Source organism: Corvus brachyrhynchos, unplaced genomic scaffold, assembly GCF_000691975.1.
Source record: "Corvus brachyrhynchos isolate BGI_N302 unplaced genomic scaffold, ASM69197v1 scaffold597, whole genome shotgun sequence".
Classification (NCBI taxonomy): Eukaryota; Metazoa; Chordata; class Aves; order Passeriformes; family Corvidae; genus Corvus; species Corvus brachyrhynchos.
Genome location: NW_008239000.1, coordinates 580,819 through 598,379, shown reverse-complemented (window position 1 = coordinate 598,379; position 17,561 = coordinate 580,819). Strand labels below are relative to the sequence as shown.

At 47.3% G+C, this 17,561-nt stretch overlaps 1 protein-coding gene across 11 annotated transcripts in view; it reads left to right on the top strand.

Moving 5' to 3' along the window:
* The window catches only part of SLC4A4 (solute carrier family 4 member 4), a 149,196-nt gene that overhangs the window by 126,255 nt on the left and 5,380 nt on the right, over positions 1 to 17,561 (top strand). For 7 of the 11 annotated variants that reach the window (XR_001863532.1, XM_017738982.1, XM_017738984.1 and 4 more), the window contains 10 exons: positions 328 to 398; positions 728 to 916; positions 1,952 to 2,065; positions 2,429 to 2,590; positions 4,361 to 4,539; positions 5,413 to 5,485; positions 8,907 to 8,975; positions 10,213 to 10,386; positions 12,769 to 12,930; positions 17,363 to 17,442. Coding sequence is in view for 10 of the 11 variants with exons in the window: in XM_017738982.1 (XP_017594471.1) it covers positions 328 to 398; positions 728 to 916; positions 1,952 to 2,065; positions 2,429 to 2,590; positions 4,361 to 4,539; positions 5,413 to 5,485; positions 8,907 to 8,975; positions 10,213 to 10,386; positions 12,769 to 12,930; positions 17,363 to 17,442 (1,273 nt within the window). In the remaining variant the exon portion in view is untranslated. Of the gene's footprint in view, positions 1 to 327; positions 399 to 727; positions 917 to 1,951; positions 2,066 to 2,428; positions 2,591 to 4,360; positions 4,540 to 5,412; positions 5,486 to 8,906; positions 8,976 to 10,212; positions 10,387 to 12,768; positions 12,931 to 15,403; positions 15,501 to 17,362; positions 17,443 to 17,561 lie in introns of all 11 variants that reach the window. The other 4 variants (XM_008637399.2, XM_017738985.1, XM_017738978.1 and 1 more) reach the window with 1 other exon arrangement.

Below are 17,561 nucleotides of genomic sequence, written 5' to 3'. Positions count from 1 at the left end.
AATCATTAGAAAAATATTGGAAAGCTATGAAATGTTACATTGTCTGTCTGGTTTTTTGTGGGTTTTTTTTCACCACAAACTCAAAATATAATCCCAGTTGGTTTTGGGTTATGTTTCACTTAACCTTTTCTTTTTCCTTTTTGTGAGTGATTGATGATTGAGGCTTTTGAGTCTCTCTGAAACACTTGTGACTCACTTTACTGGAGCAAAGAGGTGGCATACAGCTTGACAGAGTCAAGAAATTATTTAATAATGGGAATTCGCTCTCCTTCCTAACTGTTTCCTGCATCCTGCTCACCATATTCCCTTTTTTCTTTTCTCTTGCAGTTAATAGCTCATTACTTAACAGGACAATGGTGCTGTCAGACTTTGAGCTGGTGTCTCCCTCTTCCGAGCTGGTGAGTTCCCCTTGGGAAGGCAGGGATCACATGGACTGCAGTGTCTCGCGGTGCCACTCTGCTAGCAAGCTCTGGATAATGAGGAGAAAGAAGTGGAGCTTGACGGATCACATTCGTGTGTGGGGGAAGGAAGTTAAGACACAGACTAACAACCCCTTTTAGTCAGACACCAGCAGGAAAATGGTCTCCCCCAAACTGTTCTATGAATCCATGATTTTTAGCCTCTGCATGATGCCTCCCTGTTCCTCTCAGATGCTCTGTCACCAGTCCTGTCCCAACACGGGCAGAGTATACACAGCCTTATGGAAACATTCCCTCTTTTTCTGCAGGACAACACCACCATTGACTGGGCAGCTCTGACAGCCAAGGAGTGCTTGAAGTATGGGGGACAACTTGTGGGCAACAACTGTGACTATGTCCCTGACATCACCCTCATGTCTTTCATCCTCTTCTTTGGCACTTACACCTGCTCCATGGCCCTGAAGAAATTCAAGACCAGTCGCTACTTTCCCACCACTGTGAGTATCTCCTGTCACCTCATCAGTCTTGCCGAGGGCACAGGTCAGCCTTCCTTTGGAGTAGCTGTCCTACACACAGGGAGGGATGCTCTGCAGGGAAGCCAGGTTGCACTGGTTGGGATAAAAGTGCAACTGTTTGTTGGATCTGGTTAACAAAGGTATGCCTGCGATTGCTCCCAGTGCTTCTGGAGGGCACAGGTAAGGCAGCAGAAGAGCCAAGGGGAGCCATAACCTGTTTGGGTAATGTGGCAGGGATCCTAAAGGTGCTGAAGGTGACCCTTGCAAGCTTACAGGCACGTCTCAGGTGCATCTGCTTGTTTTGTCCCCAGTGAGGCTCCCAGGCCAGGCGTGCGAGCCAGCGCTTCCTGTGTGTGCCAAAGCCATTTCTCTCTGAGACCGCCCTGTTTCTGGCATTCTGACACACAGGGATTTATCCTGCATGGATGTTTACTGTTCCACTGTGTTACAGTTGAACCTGTCTTATTTTTAATAAAAAGGAAACACATTCCAGCCGGGCTGGAATGCAGCTCAATTTATCTGTAACCCTGTGAACCCAGGAAACCTGGAAGGAACAACAGTTCTGGAAAGCTCACACAGTTCCAGGCTAGCATGGTGGCTCCTGTCTGGTTAAATTCTGGGGTCTGATCAGTGGCAGCTTTAAGTTGTTGTATTCCAGCGACTTCAGGAGAGCTGCAGTCTTAGGGATTTAGCTGAGAAGCCTGGTTTGTTTTCCTGTCTGCTTGGTTTGATTTATTACTTGAACAGCAAACAGTGTAACCTCTGCCAGTCATTCAGAGGATCTCATTTGTGGAAGCTTGTGTTGTTTTTGTGCTTCCATTTAGGCTTTCAGAGAACACAGTAAAGTACCAAGGCATGGGTGGCAAATGACACTGGACATGACGGTGGGTGTCTTTGTGGGAGAAGTATCGATGAGCTTGTCTTGCCAGGGAGTTTCTCATGTAGACACTAAAGCGTGGGTGAAATGGTGTTTCGTGGTGCTAACTCCTGTGGTTATGATATCACCTTCTCTTTCAGGCCCGGAAGCTCATCAGTGACTTTGCCATTATCCTGTCCATTTTGATTTTCTGTGGAATAGATGCCCTGGTTGGTGTGGACACACCAAAACTAATTGTGCCAAGTGAATTCAAGGTATGTTGTTGTGAGCTTGTTTGCTGGCCTTTGGAAGAGGTTCCTTTTCCCTCACACCTGCCCTGTATGGAATGACTTGCCCTCAGAATGGGAATGTAGTCAGTGGTCTGGAAAGGGCCGGTTTACTCAGAGGGTTTAGGGTTAGGATGGTTTTTGTTAGCATCATTTTGGTTGGCTGATTTATCTCCTAAATTCTGCCTCCATACTTGGAACCTTTGATTGGTGTTAATAGGAAGGATGAAACTGTGACAAATCTGAAGTGTCTCCCTGGAGCTCCATTGCTGGAAGCAAAGCTGGTTTTGGGACGTCATCACCCCTGTACTGCGCCTCTAACGCAAGCTTTCTTCTCCTTGCCCTTCAAAGCCAACCAGTCCTGAGAGGGGTTGGTTTATCCCACCCTTTGGAGGAAACCCGTGGTGGGTGTACCTGGCAGCGGCCATCCCTGCCCTGCTGGTGACCATCCTCATCTTCATGGACCAGCAGATCACTGCTGTCATCGTCAACAGGAAGGAGCACAAGCTTAAGGTGGGTGTGCCTTGTGCCTGAGCACGTCCAGGGGCTTTCCCTCCTGCCACCTTCCTCCCTTGTGGACGCAAGCCTATTCCCTGTCACTGGCTGCTGTTTCTAAGCAGGAAAAATGGCTTTGTGGCCAAAGCTGCACGGTGCTGTCAAATGCGGGCAATAAGCTGGAGGGATTTGGGACATACCAAGGGCATAGCCCCAGTTGGATGTTATTTAAAGAAGAGCTGACACATAACAGCCTAAGATGTAGTCATGTTTTTAAAATAAACTTTCCAGACCAGTGCTATGCAGTTTTTCATGCCTGTAGGGTTTTTTTTTCTTTCCCTGCACGGTCAGTTCTATTGAAAAATATTAAATTCCTGTAAAAGAAGACTCTCCCTTCCTGCTAACAGGGCACATTTCAAGTGGTCTGACCTGTGGGAGTAATGACTCCCTCAAAACAGAGGTAATAGTGGTTCATTATTTAGATACCTGCTTCATCAGTTATCCAGAGAGCTACTGGAAATAGGAAGGGAGCTTCTGCTTGGAAAAGAGGAGGATGTTTCAATTCATGTGGTCGCTGTAAACTTTAGACAAGTAATGTGTAATTTAAGACCATCTGGAGCCCAACCTGGAGAGGAGACAGTTGAAGTACCAGGGAATGGGAAAGGTTTCTTGTATACAGTGATGACTGCTGGCTGATAGTATAAAAAACCCCCTTAGAACATCCCTGCTTGCCACCTGGATCTGGGCAGATAAATTCAATATCTGGGCCCTCGTGTTCCTCAGAGATGGCTGATCAGTTTTAGGTCTGTCTCCTGCAGCTAACTAAGCAGACATAGCATTTTCTTAAACACTCTTAAGAAAATATTCGCTGTTCTTCCCTCATGAAGAAGAGGCCCCTCGTCTCTGCAGCTTATGAACCACTGAGTGTGGTTTTGCTGTCAGCACTGGCTATACTTTTTTAGTAACAAAGTTATAAACACTCCAGCAAAGTACTGTTTGATATAAAAAAAGTATTCCCTGCTTCCTTTGTTATGGTGTGAGCATGGTATTTTGTGGAACTGAGGGCTCACAAGCCCCATCCTGTTGTTCCACACCAAAAAACACTTCCATGTGCAAGATCTGCTGTAGGAAAAAGGCATTTTTTTTTCTGCTCATCCTTTGCTAAAAGTGTTGGCAGGGTGTTGCTGGGTGCCCATCCCGGTGCCACCAGCCAGCCAAGGTAAGCAGCACATGTGTGAGGAAAACAGTGAAGACTATTCAAAGAAGCTAGATTGCTCTCCCTCCTGGGTCATCCTAGGCCTACATCATTTGTTTTTTCCAATAAAATCAAATTGAATGGGATTAAAAAAAGGTTAATCTGTTTTAAAATAGCAAACCTTAGAGGTTTGTCCGCTGTTTTTCTGAAGATCCCTTTTCTTGGTGGCTCTTTTGTTTCTTCACTTCTTCTCTTGGCACTTGTGACCACTGGATTTCCTGTTTGATTTCATTAAAGGATTTTAAAAATGGAGGATCAGAGGTGTTTGAAAAGGAATCAAGGATGAGGGCAACTTTCTCCTTTGGGTAGAGAATGAGGCTTTAGCTGTTCTAGTTGCACTCCTGGAGGAGCCTGGGGTTGGGTCCTGAGGGAGGTGCGTCCTTATGCTGTTCACAAGATCCGATGTATATCTGGTGTTTGGCTCTGCTGGCCTGGATGTTGCAGAAAGAAATGCTGCCTGTCTGGTGTGCCTCTGCCCTGCTCTGTAGGCATTTGGAATAATTAGGCTGAAGGTTGTTTGTCTCCCTCCACAGAAAGGTGCTGGATATCATCTGGATTTGTTCTGGGTGGCCATTCTGATGATTGTCTGCTCCTTTATGGGGCTGCCCTGGTACGTGGCTGCTACTGTCATCTCCATCGCTCACATCGACAGCTTGAAGATGGAGACGGAGACTTCAGCCCCTGGAGAACAGCCCAAGTTTTTGGGAGTGAGGTATGTCCAACCAGGAACACTGAATTACCTTGTTTGCCTGCAAAATCCTTTTGTACAAAGAATTTTGTGCTGCTTTCTCTCTATTTTCAAAGAAAATTCCTTGAGCAAGCCCCCATGTGATTCCTCCAAAGTTTATTTGGCACATCAGATGCAGTGTTCCTGTGTTAAAGGAAATAAATTTCCTGCAGATTTCTCTAACCAGAGAAATTAAGCATTCTTTAGCAAATGTAGTGGTCAAACATACAAATCTGCCATACCTAGTGCAACCAGCTCTACTTAATGAAGCGTTTTTTCCTGTGTTTGGTTGCCTTAATTAAGTGGTCTGAAGTGCCTCCGATGGGATTACTCCTGGAATCAGGCTGCTTGTTTAGGCAACTAAATAGAAATTTTATGGCCTGACTTTCAGTGTTCTGAAATACTACCGGCCGAGGTATTTTTGGATGTGGGAAGCCCTGTGGGTGCTGCTGAAGGCACATGTTCAGCACCCTGTGAAGGTCTGAATGATTTATCCGGCTGCTGGAGTGCTCTGGGCAGGGCTCACAACCTGTTACTGATCTCAGTGTGGAGAGCTGATGATTTATTGCCTCTCTGCATGCTCTGAGTACGGCTGTGCAGGGAGCTGGGAGTGCTGTTGGATGGTTTGTAATGTTTAACTTGTAAACACGCTCCCCCTGCTCAGTTGCAACGCTGTGTTGATCCCCAAACAGTGTAACAAAACGATCTGGGAGTTTAAAACAGAGGTCTGCCGGGCTTGGTCAGGATCCAGCCATCTGCCTGATGCTGGTGGCTGAAAAATGTGGCTGCAAAAATGGGTTTTGGGGATTTCAGCTGGCATTAAGTACCTGTGGTCCTGACTCAGTGATGTTGTTTCAGGGAGCAGAGAGTCACCGGAGTCATCGTTTTCATCCTGACTGGAGTGTCTGTCTTCATGGCTCCCATCCTGAAGGTAAAGACTGTTGACAGTTCTTTGAAAGCTTAAATCCAAAACTTTTGGAAGGAAAAACCAATATGTTTGTAGTGTGCTAGACCAGGGGTCACTATTCAGGGCTGGGGTTCTTGGGCACTGTGGGTTTTTTCCTTTTAAGATTATTTTTCCATGTTTGCATAAAGTTAAGTTCCCTTTTCTTTTATGGTTTTTTTTATACCTCTACTGGGCCTGTGTTTTATGGAAAACATATTGTGGATAAAGCTCAGAGTATGGAAAACATGTTTCTGGAGGAAGCAGTGCAATTAAATGGCATTTCTTCATCTCCTGAACCGTTTTTTTCCTGTGAGGTTAGCCAAGGCTGTGGACAGATGTGCTGCTGATGGACCAATGGATCTAGGTAGGTTACTATTTTCCAAGACCAGAAATGTGTTGGCATGTAGCCACAGAGAAATGCATCCTTAGTGGATCATCAGATTGTAGAAGGAAACTGGAAAACCTGCTTATCCCTGTCTTGTGGAGGATGTTGCCTTCTCCGGGGATAGTGATGGACGTGGTGCCAAGCATGCACGTACTGTCCAGCAGGAGATGTCAGCTGCAGGAGCCCTTATCCATGGATCCGTAGGCCGATGGCATGAGCAGAAGATGTCAGACCAGTGGCACCGTGCGCCGTAACTGCGGGACAGAGCAGATGGGTGTCTGGAGGAGCATTTCTGGAGGCTGCAGATGAGTTTTTGGAAACCACAGGGACTGTGAGGCACAGTGAGATATGAGCCTGAGGGTAGGAGACAGGTAGGGAGCAGCAATGCTGCCTGTGGAGAGAGTGGAGACAGTGGATTTCCGAGCCACTGTGTTGCTGTTCTTCATTTCTAAGGTTGTTTAGCTCGAATTTTAGTGTCTTGGGTAACAGCTTCCACCTCCACACAAACAGGCATTTCTGTGCCTTTAATGCCTGATTGTGATAATCCTGGTTTTTACTTTATGTAACCTTTCCCTGCAAGATCCCTCTTCCTCTATTCCACTGGGGTCTGTTACTTCCCCTGTTATTGCTTCGGTCATTAATTATTTGTCTGGGCTTCCCCTAAGACAATGTGTGGGGAAGATCCTTGCTGGAGGACGCCTGGGGATAAGTCAGCACGCTCCTGGCCCACGTGCCAGTGGGAAGGACCTGGCAGGATTTCAGGACCTTTAGCAAATTCCAGTGGCAGGGTCCTGCTGGAGAGAGCTGCACTGCTAAAGACATTGCAGAACATTTCAGTCCTCTCCTGCCAGCGGCGAATTGAACGCTGGCAATCCCAAATTCAATAAACCAGGCAATCCACAGAATAATCCCAGCTTTGTTTTCTGAGGGCTTTGCGGTGGCTGTGCTGGTTTCGGAAGTTGCTGGTGTTTCTGCTCAGCCCAGGCAGATCTCCACAGAAACACCCTTGGCCCTGCTAGGCACTTTCCTATAAATACAGTTCTAAGCCTGTTGGCCTGCAGCAGCTTTGCTCGGAGCACCAAAGCCAATACCCGCATCGTTAGGGAAAACTTGGCCAAGGGAAAGTCTTCTGAAATGACAGCACTGGTTGCTGCTCTGCAGGATAATGTACTGATGTTTCACCTCGGGATGATCCACAGGATTAATCGTCATGGAATGGTGAAATAATATTCAGACATTTTTCTTACTTTTAAGAAAAACCCATGGAAATAAATAAAAGGGGAGGAGAAGAGAGCAGTGAAAATGAGCTAGGAAGCTCAGCTCTTGCTTACTGGAGCTACTGTCATGTCTTGTTTCATCCCTCAGATCCAGTGAGGGTTTTGAATCCCGTGGTCACCCACAGCTTTGTGAACCACACGCTGGGTCCCCGTCCCTCGCACAATGGTGTTGGCAGACCCCACGCTGCAGAAAAAGCATTTGCCTTCGAATGGGAAAGATCAGTGTGGCTTACTCGAAGGAAGAAATAAATCCCAGAGAAGGATGAGTTAGCAGTTAACAAGCTCACAGGAGGTGATGGGCAGTGAGACTCGGGAAGGAAGGAAAAATGCAGGCAGGGAGGCTTTGGACAGCATGTGGCCGGGTGACTTTGGTGATCATGTGCCCCCAGGGGAAATGCCTGCTGGAAATGATGAATAAGGTGATGGGGAATATGCTAAAACACTGGATAGCTGCTGTGTTACTTGCCTCTTCAACGATCTCTGTGCAGAGGTAGGAAGGGGAGGGTTCCCAGCACAGAAGTGCTGGGAACAGTGGGCGCTGTGGCCTGGCTGTGGCTGCCATTCAGTGGCAGCCACCTGGCACTGCACGAGGGGCTATCCTTTGGAGCTCATCCCATCCTCCCTGGGCTCCAGGAAATCCTGCAAAGGCCATTATTCAGCTCCTGCCTGTGGTTTGTTCCAAGCATCCCTGTTCCTGTCCTGCCAGGCTGGCTGCCCACTTCTGTGTTGAGGGACAGAGGCTCATTCTGGGGAGCCTGTCTGGTGTTCCCCTGCACCTTCTTCACTCCCGCGGGGAGATGTGCCCAGTGTGGAGGAATGGGCAGCACTTAGCACTTTGAGGGAGCAGAAAGCGATGTTTGAAAGGACGCATCCTGGCAACGAAGAAGGGAAGTCACAGTCCTGTATTTGGGAGTAGTTATGGATTAATGTGTGCAAGAGACGGAGCAGGCAGAGATTGGCTTGGCATGACTGTTGTCGCTGAGGTGGGACTCCAAAGAACAGCCTTTCTGCATGGATTTGCATGGCTTACTGAGCTGGACTGGACCTGGAGTCACAGGATTGTTTCAACTGGAAAAGCTCTCTAAGATCACCCAGTCCCACCAGCACTGCCAAAGTCACCACTAAACCATGTCCCCAGGTGCTACATTTACCCTGCCTTTAAATTCCTCCAGAGATGGTGACTCCAGCACTGCCCTGGAAAGCCTGTGCCAGGGCTTGAGAACCCTTTCTATGAAGGAGTTTTTGCTAACATCCCACCTAAACCTCCCCTGGCGCAACTTGAGTCCGTTTCCTCTTGCTCTGTCACTTGTTATCTGGGAAAACTGGGTATACCACAAACTACAGGACCATGCTGCCATCTTTTCTTCTCTGCCTTCTGCTTCCACAAATCAGAGGTGAAAGGTAGTTTGAAGCTCACTGGAATACATTTGCCCACCTGCTGCTCAACTTGCTGAGTGACTGGCATCGTTCCCTCTGGTTCTTGACAAGATGTCCAAGTCCTGGTGAAGTGGGAGAGTGTGATTGCACAAATGTCCTTGTGTCTCTCAAAACACAGCAGAAGGATTTATTGCTTATTTGCCTTTATTTTGCTTTATTATTTGTATCGCTTCATTCCTCTGTGTTGTCCACTCATGGGTGCAGTTTGAATTGATGACAGGCTGGGAGTGTTGTCCCACCGTGTGTTAGCGGTGCATGGCATATGGGGAGGTTGTTCACCTGGTCTCTCATGCTCTTCCTCCCACAGTTCATTCCCATGCCTGTGCTCTATGGTGTCTTCCTCTACATGGGAGTTGCATCCCTCAACGGCGTGCAGGTGAGTCATCAACCAGCACAGGGCTTCTTCCACAACCCTCCAGCTTTCCCCTTCCCCTTCACTGCCTCCTCTTCCTTCCCAGGAAACCCATGGAGGGTGGCAGCTGTTGACAAACTTTGCCACAGCCTGGGTGTCCTGAGATGGGAGACCAAGGGAGAGTGGCCAAGTGGGCACTTGTCAGTGCCAGGGGCTGCTTTGTGAAGGCCTGGGTCCATCTTTGGCAAACAGGACAGGGCTTGGAGCAACCTGGTCTAGTGCAAGGTGTCCCTACCCATGGCAAGGGGGTGGAACAAGAGGATCCCCTTAGGATCTCCTCCAACCCAAACCATTCCAGGATTCTGCAGGCTTCTGCCCCAGCTCAGGCTCACTCCCAGGGTGGTTTGGGTCCTCTGCCACTGAAGGCAAACAAGGAGGATGATTTATGGCAGCAGGGTCATTCCTCAATGCTAATGAGCAGGGACATTGTTCTCCAGGGAGGGGAAGCCAAGCCCCTCATTTTGTCATTGAGGAAATCTTACGTAAGGAGCCATTCTCATGCCCAGTGCCTGTAGCTGGCCCAAGGAGGCTGGACGCGGTTTTGTTGCTTTCTGGCACCCTGTTAATTGTGGCTTTTCTTTTTCGTGCTGGGTTGTGCCCTAAGGGGAAGGGACTGCCTGTTCTGTGAGCCCCAGAATTCCCTCGGGTGTTCTGTAAAACAGCTCCAGCTTCCATTCATTGGTGCGGGGTCCGTCTGGTCCAGGCAGGTGGGCAGTGAGCCCGCGCTCCGGCAGGGGACAACGAGGGGATTGTCCTGCTGGGCCCCGGGCTGGCTCTCCTGTAGGGGATTTCCCCTGCTCCCGACCCAGGTGGTGGGGGGACTGGGATCAAGAGTGTTTTTTACTCTTTGAGAAATCCCCATTTTGGTTTAACTCCCAAGTCCATCCGGTCCAGCATAGGGCAAAGGGACACTGCTGGGAAAGCTGCCCGTCTTCCTTGCTCTTCGGTGAGGTGCTCTTCTGTTCGCTGGCAGTGCAGTGTCTGCCCTCGCCTCTGTTGACCTCTGCTCCCAATTTATTTGGGGAAAACAAAAGCATTGCTCCTGAAGGCTGAATGTCTTCCCTTGGCAGGAGCAGGGAACAGGAGGACAGTAAAAATACCCCAGAGTGTGATGCTGACCCTGGTTTAGGCATTCATTTTGTTTTCTCTTCTTTGTGCATCCTGGGTTTCATTTCACCATCCCCTTTATTTTCCTTTCCAGTTCATGGATCGTCTGAAGCTGCTCTTGATGCCTCTAAAACACCAGCCTGACTTTATCTACCTGCGTCACGTCCCGCTGCGCCGGGTACACCTCTTCACCTTCCTGCAGGTGGTGTGCCTGGCCCTCCTCTGGATCCTCAAATCCACTGTGGCCGCTATCATATTCCCTGTCATGGTAGGTGATGCTCTTCTTTGTTGCTGCCTGCTCCGAGCTTCCCCTCCCCCTCCCCAAGCTGAACCCCTTTGTTCCAAGCGCGGGCAAAACCAAATGTAACTCAAACTCTTTAGCAGGGTCTGATTTGCCGGTCACCCCGGCTCCGCCCCCAGTCCTCCCCTTTCCCCTTCTCCGAATAAAAGAGAGGACCAAGGGGGGACCTGCCCTCTTTTGGCTTTGCAACTCTTTCTGGCACCATCTGTGTGCTTCTGTTTCTTTTGAAAGCTTCTAATTGTGGGAAATTAGGCAAGCTAAGAGCTATAATTCTCCCTCTTTGCTTCTGCTGGTGGTATTAGATTTGCAGCTACCATTTTGCCGCTTTTAGAGCTACTGAAATGCTAGATTGCCCGTGCTACCTCTAGGCTGCTTGAGGCTTTCTTAAGGCATTAAACTACTAGCCTAGCCGGTAAAAAGCTGTAAGTATACCCCCACACTCCTTCACATCCCTCACTTGCACCACAGCCTGCTCCTTCCTTGCTTGTACACTCCTGTAAGTGTGTAAATCCAACCTCTCCCTGGCGAATCTCTGGCTCAGAGCTCCACTCATGGCACTCACAGAGCACTGCACGGGGTCAGTGTGGCTGTGGCTGCCTTTACATAAATCGTCTGGAGGAAAACGAGCCTGGAAAGTTAATTTTTTCCCAGGATGGTGTAGTTAGTGTTGACCATTCGTGGCTGCCAAGGTGAGGTTTGCCGTGGTTTCTCCTTGAGCTGCACGAACCAAGGAGAGTGACATAGTTTTCCTGTTTTAGTCCACACTAACTACCAGATACAAAATGTCTCCCTGGCTTTTAAATAGCACAAATTGACAAAACCAAGAAGGAGGCTCAGTGCTAAGAGGGGTGCCAGAGGGAGGGAAAGGGAATGTCTCTTTTCCTTGAACTCAAGTAAAAAGACACTAATGTTGTTTACCATCAGTGGGTGATTATTCATATTAGAACTAGACCTATAGACACAGTTAGGCACTCTCTGGCTTGGAGATGGGTCAGACTTCTGCAAAGACAAAGCTTTATGAAACTCCTGAATAAATCGTGGCCCCAGGTCACCTAATTTCAGGTTTATGGACAAGTAAAATATCAGTTGTGGGGGCAGGTAGGAGCTGCAGTGCTTATTCAAGGGAGAGAAGGAGGGAGGGCAGAACCCAGATACAGAACAAGATGGTGAAATGAGAAAAGATGATGCAAGTAAAAAAATCCTCCAAGTGTTCCTGCTGGGACACATGCTCCTGTAAAAGATGTTAAAAATTAGTAGTAATTCCCACTGATGTGGCATTCCATCGCAATTCCATGGCTGTGTTGCACTGATTTTGGAAGCTGAATCTAAAATCTCTTTGCCCATATTAGAATCTGAGTGAAACCCAAGGCTGCCAAAGTTTGTTAGAATGGTGCAGACTCGGGGAAGGCACAGCCACAGCTTTGATGGAGCTGGATGTGATGGCAAAAGCTCAATTTTCTGCACTCATGAGCAAAAAAAAATACAGACTTCCAGTTTGTGAGGGTTTGCCCAACTCCCTGTTTATTTGGAGGAAAGGCATTTTCAACACAGTAATTCATAGTGGGATGATCACGAGTGTCTGCATGGCATCTTTCCACCCTGAGTAATTCCTCACGTCCGTAACTGCGTCTTAAGTTGCACAAGTGAATGCTTGAGATCTTTTCCTAGGAATTGTTTGTGCTGCGGATCATCATTGCTTGGGACAAAGTTTTCCTTGAAGGCAGCCTGTTGGGAATGGGTTACAGCTTCCAGCCTGTGGATGTAGCCATTAGCAAAGCCTATGTGGGATCCCAGTGGCCTCTGCTGGGGGGGTCAGACCCAGCGTCCATGTAAACACCCATTTCAGACATGTGCCTTCCTTTTTCCCAGTGCTTTCATTGCAGTCTTGCACAGAACAAGCTTTTCCTCCAGTTTCCTGCTGCCACAATCCCAGTAAACTTTATTCTGCAAACTCTGGGAGCATGGATTGGCACTTGTCTGATTTCTTCAGAGCTCAGCTGGGCAAATGGTGAGAAGTAAGTCAAGGTTTTATTACTCAGGCTGTCCTGTGAACCTGCCTCCAAAAGTAAATGCAAGTGCTCGGTTTTTTCTATTTATTGTTTAGTAATACAGGATTACTCAGTGATTATGATACTGTTTTGTGTCCACTGCTTCTGTTTTTTTCTGACATGAGGCAGTCACAGCACAACCTTTCAAGCTGACAGAGATGTCCCAGGTGTTCACCACCTTCTCTGTATGTTCATTTACAGCCAGAATTCAAGAGTATGGGCTTAGAAGCAGAACTGAGAGGAATGCAGTGTTCCAAATGAAAGGTAAAATGTGACTGGGAATGCCTCTCTGCCTTTGCAGATCTTGGCCCTGGTGGCAGTCAGAAAAGCCATGGACTACCTCTTTTCCCAGCATGACTTAAGCTTTCTTGACGACGTCATTCCAGAAAAGGACAAGAAGAAGAAAGAGGATGAGAAGAAGAAGAAAAAGAAGAAGGGCAGTATGGACAGTGACAATGATGATGTAAGGAGCTTCCTGCTCTTGTCATATTCCTCCTTCCTAGGTAGCTGCCGGGGTTAGCTTCCAGTAGCTAACCCCCAGCATGTTCCATGCCCTGCCCAGTGCTGCAGGCTGGACATTTTCCAGCTACCTGGGGAGCTGACAGCTCAGTCTTTTGCTGCTGCAGCAAATGGGTCCCAAAGAAAACTTATTTTCTACACTGCCTTCCCTTTTCCAGCCTGTGGTGGGTGGTTTGTGCATTGCCAGGAATGAAATCGCACTTTCCAAGAGCACCAGGTACCTGCTGAGATGTCATGCCCCTTGCTAGAATGCCTCTCATGACCCTGCCTCCTCCAGCTTCCCTCCTGCGCCTTTCTCCCCTTCGTTGTCTCTTGCATTTTAGGAGGAGAATGCTTTTCACCAGCAGCTCAGGTCCTTCTGGTTTTTTTTTTTAAATATTTTTGTAATGGCTCTTTTGGAAAGCACAAAATAGATGTGATTTGTCATATTGCAGGAAAAACTGCTTTGTGTTGGTAAACCTCATCACCTAAGTGTTTCCCGAGCATCCGTGCCCTCTGCAGTACACTCTGGTCCTACCTCAGGGGGCAGCATGCCCTAAATAGTGAAAAGTGACCCGGCTAGACCAGACCCATGTGCCTTTGACTGTTCTCTTTCCTTCTCTATATATAAAAAGAAGAAATGTAGTCCTGGTGCTTTTACATATTCTCCTTCTCAGCTCTAACTCAAATCCTTTAAATTTGCATTGAAGTGCTAAAGCCACTCTGTGGTGAGTTCTAAGCATGGCGTCACTTCTGCTCACGTCCATGAAGAAGGGCCTTTCCTGGGGTGTAGGGAGAGGTAAGGTCGCCTGAAGCTGGAAAAGAATCCCATTTTAGTGCAGTGGGAAAAACAGCTCAGAGGATTGGCTTTTAGTTCAGACTAAGTTCAGCAAGCAGCCCTGTCCCATCATTCCTCCAGTTCCCAGGGCGAGGGTTATCTTTAGCACCTCTGAGCAAACCAAAATGAGATTAAAAGAGGCCCTCCTGAGTAGTCAGCAAAGGTTTTACTCCGTCCCCTCCTCTTGACTGGTGTGAATCCAGCAGCATCTTATCCCGAGCCATGGGTCCCCTCTCTCCAGTATGTTTTAAGATACTTCCTCTCTTCCCAGGCTTTTCCTGAATTCCAGGTACAGTAATTAACCTAATGGGTAAGAGATTTTATGCAAAATACTGGTTCTTAACTCTTGTTGGTTTTTTTTCAGCACTTGCTTTTACCAGCTTCCTGAACATACAGCACTGGGCATTACTGGTTGGATTACATTCACACTTTCCCTTCCAGAAATATCCACCCCCCAGAGTTAATCCTGTGGGATTCGGGGGGCAATATATGGATCCGAGTTCAGCCAAGGGAACTGCTGGGTGTTGCTTGTGCTTTATTTGAGTTTCGCTTGTCCCTGAGCCTCATAAAAATAGTCCTGAGGAAACATCTTGCTGTTGGAGTATGAAATAAGGCACTGGATATCAGTTATGTTAAAAAACAAATTAAAAATAAGAATAACAATCCAAGGAGAGCCATTCTCTGGCCTCTTTAGTGTTTTCCTGCCCTGACTGAAAGGTCTCCTCCCTCCGCCCTGGTGTTGTGGGTCTGGTTCTCTTCAGGAACAAAGATGTCCCAACACTTCTGGCAAATCCCACTTTTCTTGCTTTGGCCAAGTCAGGCAGTATCAGCCTTTCCCTGCCTATGAGGAGTTCCCTTTATTTTTAAAAGAGCAAAACAATTCCAAGCACCTCCAGTTAAGCAGAAACAGGTGGGTGACAGAAGGCAGTGGGGTGTAAAATTCTGCTGGTACCCAACCCCGGCTTTTCCCTCATCCTGACCTGGTTGCTGTTTCTCTGGCTGGGCCAGGGTTACAGAATTCTTCCAAGGGCTCTGGAATTGATGAACCAGAGGTGTAACTGAGATTGGGTTTGACTCCACTTGCATTAAAGAGAGATCTGAGCCAGTCTGATGTAAGGAACCTCTGCCATGTCATATCTGGGCCCTGTAGAGCAATTGGGAACAACCAAGGGCTTTTACAAAAATCCCAGCAGGATAAAGGGTTTGGATGAGCTTTTCCAGCAGCCAGTGCCCTGCTGTGTCCACCCACAAATGCATTTTCCATCTCTATTTCCTGCAGCTGACTCCAGGCAGAATGGGATCGTGTCTTAGAAGACGATGGGGTGGGAAGAGGGAAGATTTATTGCAAGTTACAATTCCACAAGATTATTCTTTCAGTCTGTTTTATTTTCGGAGTATGAGGGATGAAGGGAAGTGGGGTGCAGTGGGGAACCAGTGGAATCCATCAGGCAACTAAGCTGGAGGATGCTTTTCTCTTTTTTCTTCTTTTCTTTTCCTCGTTCTTACAGAACTATGTGAAGGATAATTTTAATGTGTGGGAGACGATAAAGAGAGAGAGCACGGGGAATATTCTAAGACCTTTTACACGTTTCTTTCACAGTCTGACTGCCCCTACTCAGAAAAAGTCCCAAGTATTAAAATACCAATGGACATCATGGAGCAGGAACCTTTCCTAAGTGATAGCAAACCTGCCGACAGTGAGTAGAACTAAGCTCTTGCATGCCTGCTTGACTCTGACTTGCACTACAAAAATATATCTCTGTATATTTAGAGTGATATTTTTTATTTTTTAATCTTTCCTTTTACTTGAGAAGTACTTTTCTCTTGTTCTTTTTTTTTTTCCTCTCCTTTTTAATTTCCAGGCCCCTGCTTTATGACAGATTTTGCTTTTGTGAGCTTTTTTTTTTTTTTTTTCTTGCTGGTTACAAAATCAGTGTTGTTCCTTCTGGTGCCTCCAGTTTAAGTGCTTTTCTCCAGCTCCTCACAGGCCTCCCGGCCACCCACTCTCTCTTCCTTTCCTCTCCCTCTCTCCCTTGGTGTTAACCTGCTGATGGTGGGATTTATTTTTTTCCTCTGAGCCTGGTGTTCTGGATTTGCAGCGCTGTCCTGTCACTGTTTGTTCCCTTAGGTGCCAAGCAGTTGCAAAAATCAGCATTTAACAGAGTAATTAATTATTTGTGTCATTAAGCTGCACAGGCAGAGATCAGTTGGCCATTAACATATTTCCCTTCTAGGGTGATTTGTGCTCTTCTTTTTGGTTTTAATTTCTCATGTTAATAGCTATAATTGATGAATTTAATCTTTATTTTCAGTCATTCCCATTTTACATTTTCCTCTTTTAAGTGAGGAATCACGGCTGACCTTGGTGATTTTGCCTTTGGGATGACTTTTTAACGTACTAAGGGTGTCATATGCTCTTTTCTTCTGAGGGGGGAGGGGAGAAATACAAACTGAAGTAATAAATCAGTGCTGCTGCCAGGCTAGTGCTTCCTAGGAACAGGACCTAAACCCTGAGATCTTTAGATCCTTAATTTGTCCGTAGGGCTGAAGAGCTGGGAGCCAGGTCCCCTTCCTTTAGGTAGCATACAGAGGCCTCAGGGAATGCTAAGCGTTACCCCGTGGGTTTTAGATACAGGAACACTTAGAGATTGGGATTATAAAACAAAACCATTGGAAAGGAGACATTTTCTTGGCTGTTTGGATATCCTCAATGTTTTGCTGATGTCAGCGCATCATCCAAAATCAGCCTCAGGCAGCCACACATCCTCCTCATTCTGTGTTTTTTGTACGTTCCTGATGTACTAAAACCAAATTGCATCCTAAATATTGTTGCTCAGGATTTTAGGATCAGATGCCTTTTTTCCAACATCTTAAGGGCTAAAATAGTTCAGGAAAAGGTAATTCTGCCATCAACCCATTTGTGGGAATGCCCTTGGAGATAGAACAGGGTAAATCACCCATGAGCTGAGCTGTAGTTGGTTAGTGTATTTATGCATTTTTATAATCCAGTATTTTATTTGCTGGTTTTTAATTAGAAACAATGCAAAATAAAAACTAAAATTTACCAGGCCACTGGAATGAAAAAAAAATCAGCACCAGTGTGGGATTGTGCTTGAATACAACTCTGCCATCCAGAGTATATTCCTGATAGTACCACTAACATCAGCTCTCCTGCAGCAAGAGCGGGAATGGGACTCTTATTCCCAGAAAGCACGCTTCCCATAGGGTTGGGGGAGAGAAGCTAGTCCAGGCCACAAGCCACCCTGTTTCTCCCAAGGACTTTGGGTGCGACAGTGGGAGCGCGGGGTAACTGAGGGGTGTAGATCCAAGGTAAGTGTCAAGCCCAAAAGGTGGGGGAACTCCTGGGAAATGGGTCCTGTTCGCACCCAAATACTTTGGAGGAGAGACAGGAATGGAGTGTTTCCTCACCAAGCTGTGGATCCATCTGGCAGCTAACAGGAAAAGAGCTTGGCCCATAGATGTGGGTTGGAGGCGCTGAGGCAGGGCTTGAGGCGCGGTCGGTGCTGCCGCAATGACAGCCGAGGTTTTCTTCCCCCAGGAGAAAAATCACCGACATTCCTTGAACGCCACACATCGTGCTGATACAATTCCCTTCCTTCAATCACACGCCATGCCAAGGTAAGCACCCGGGAAGTGCGCTTTGGAATGAGTCAGAAAAATGCACCTCTGCCCCCTCTCAGAACACAGCAAGTTTCCTATAGGGAATTCTTAAAAAACACTTGCAGAACATTCCCTAC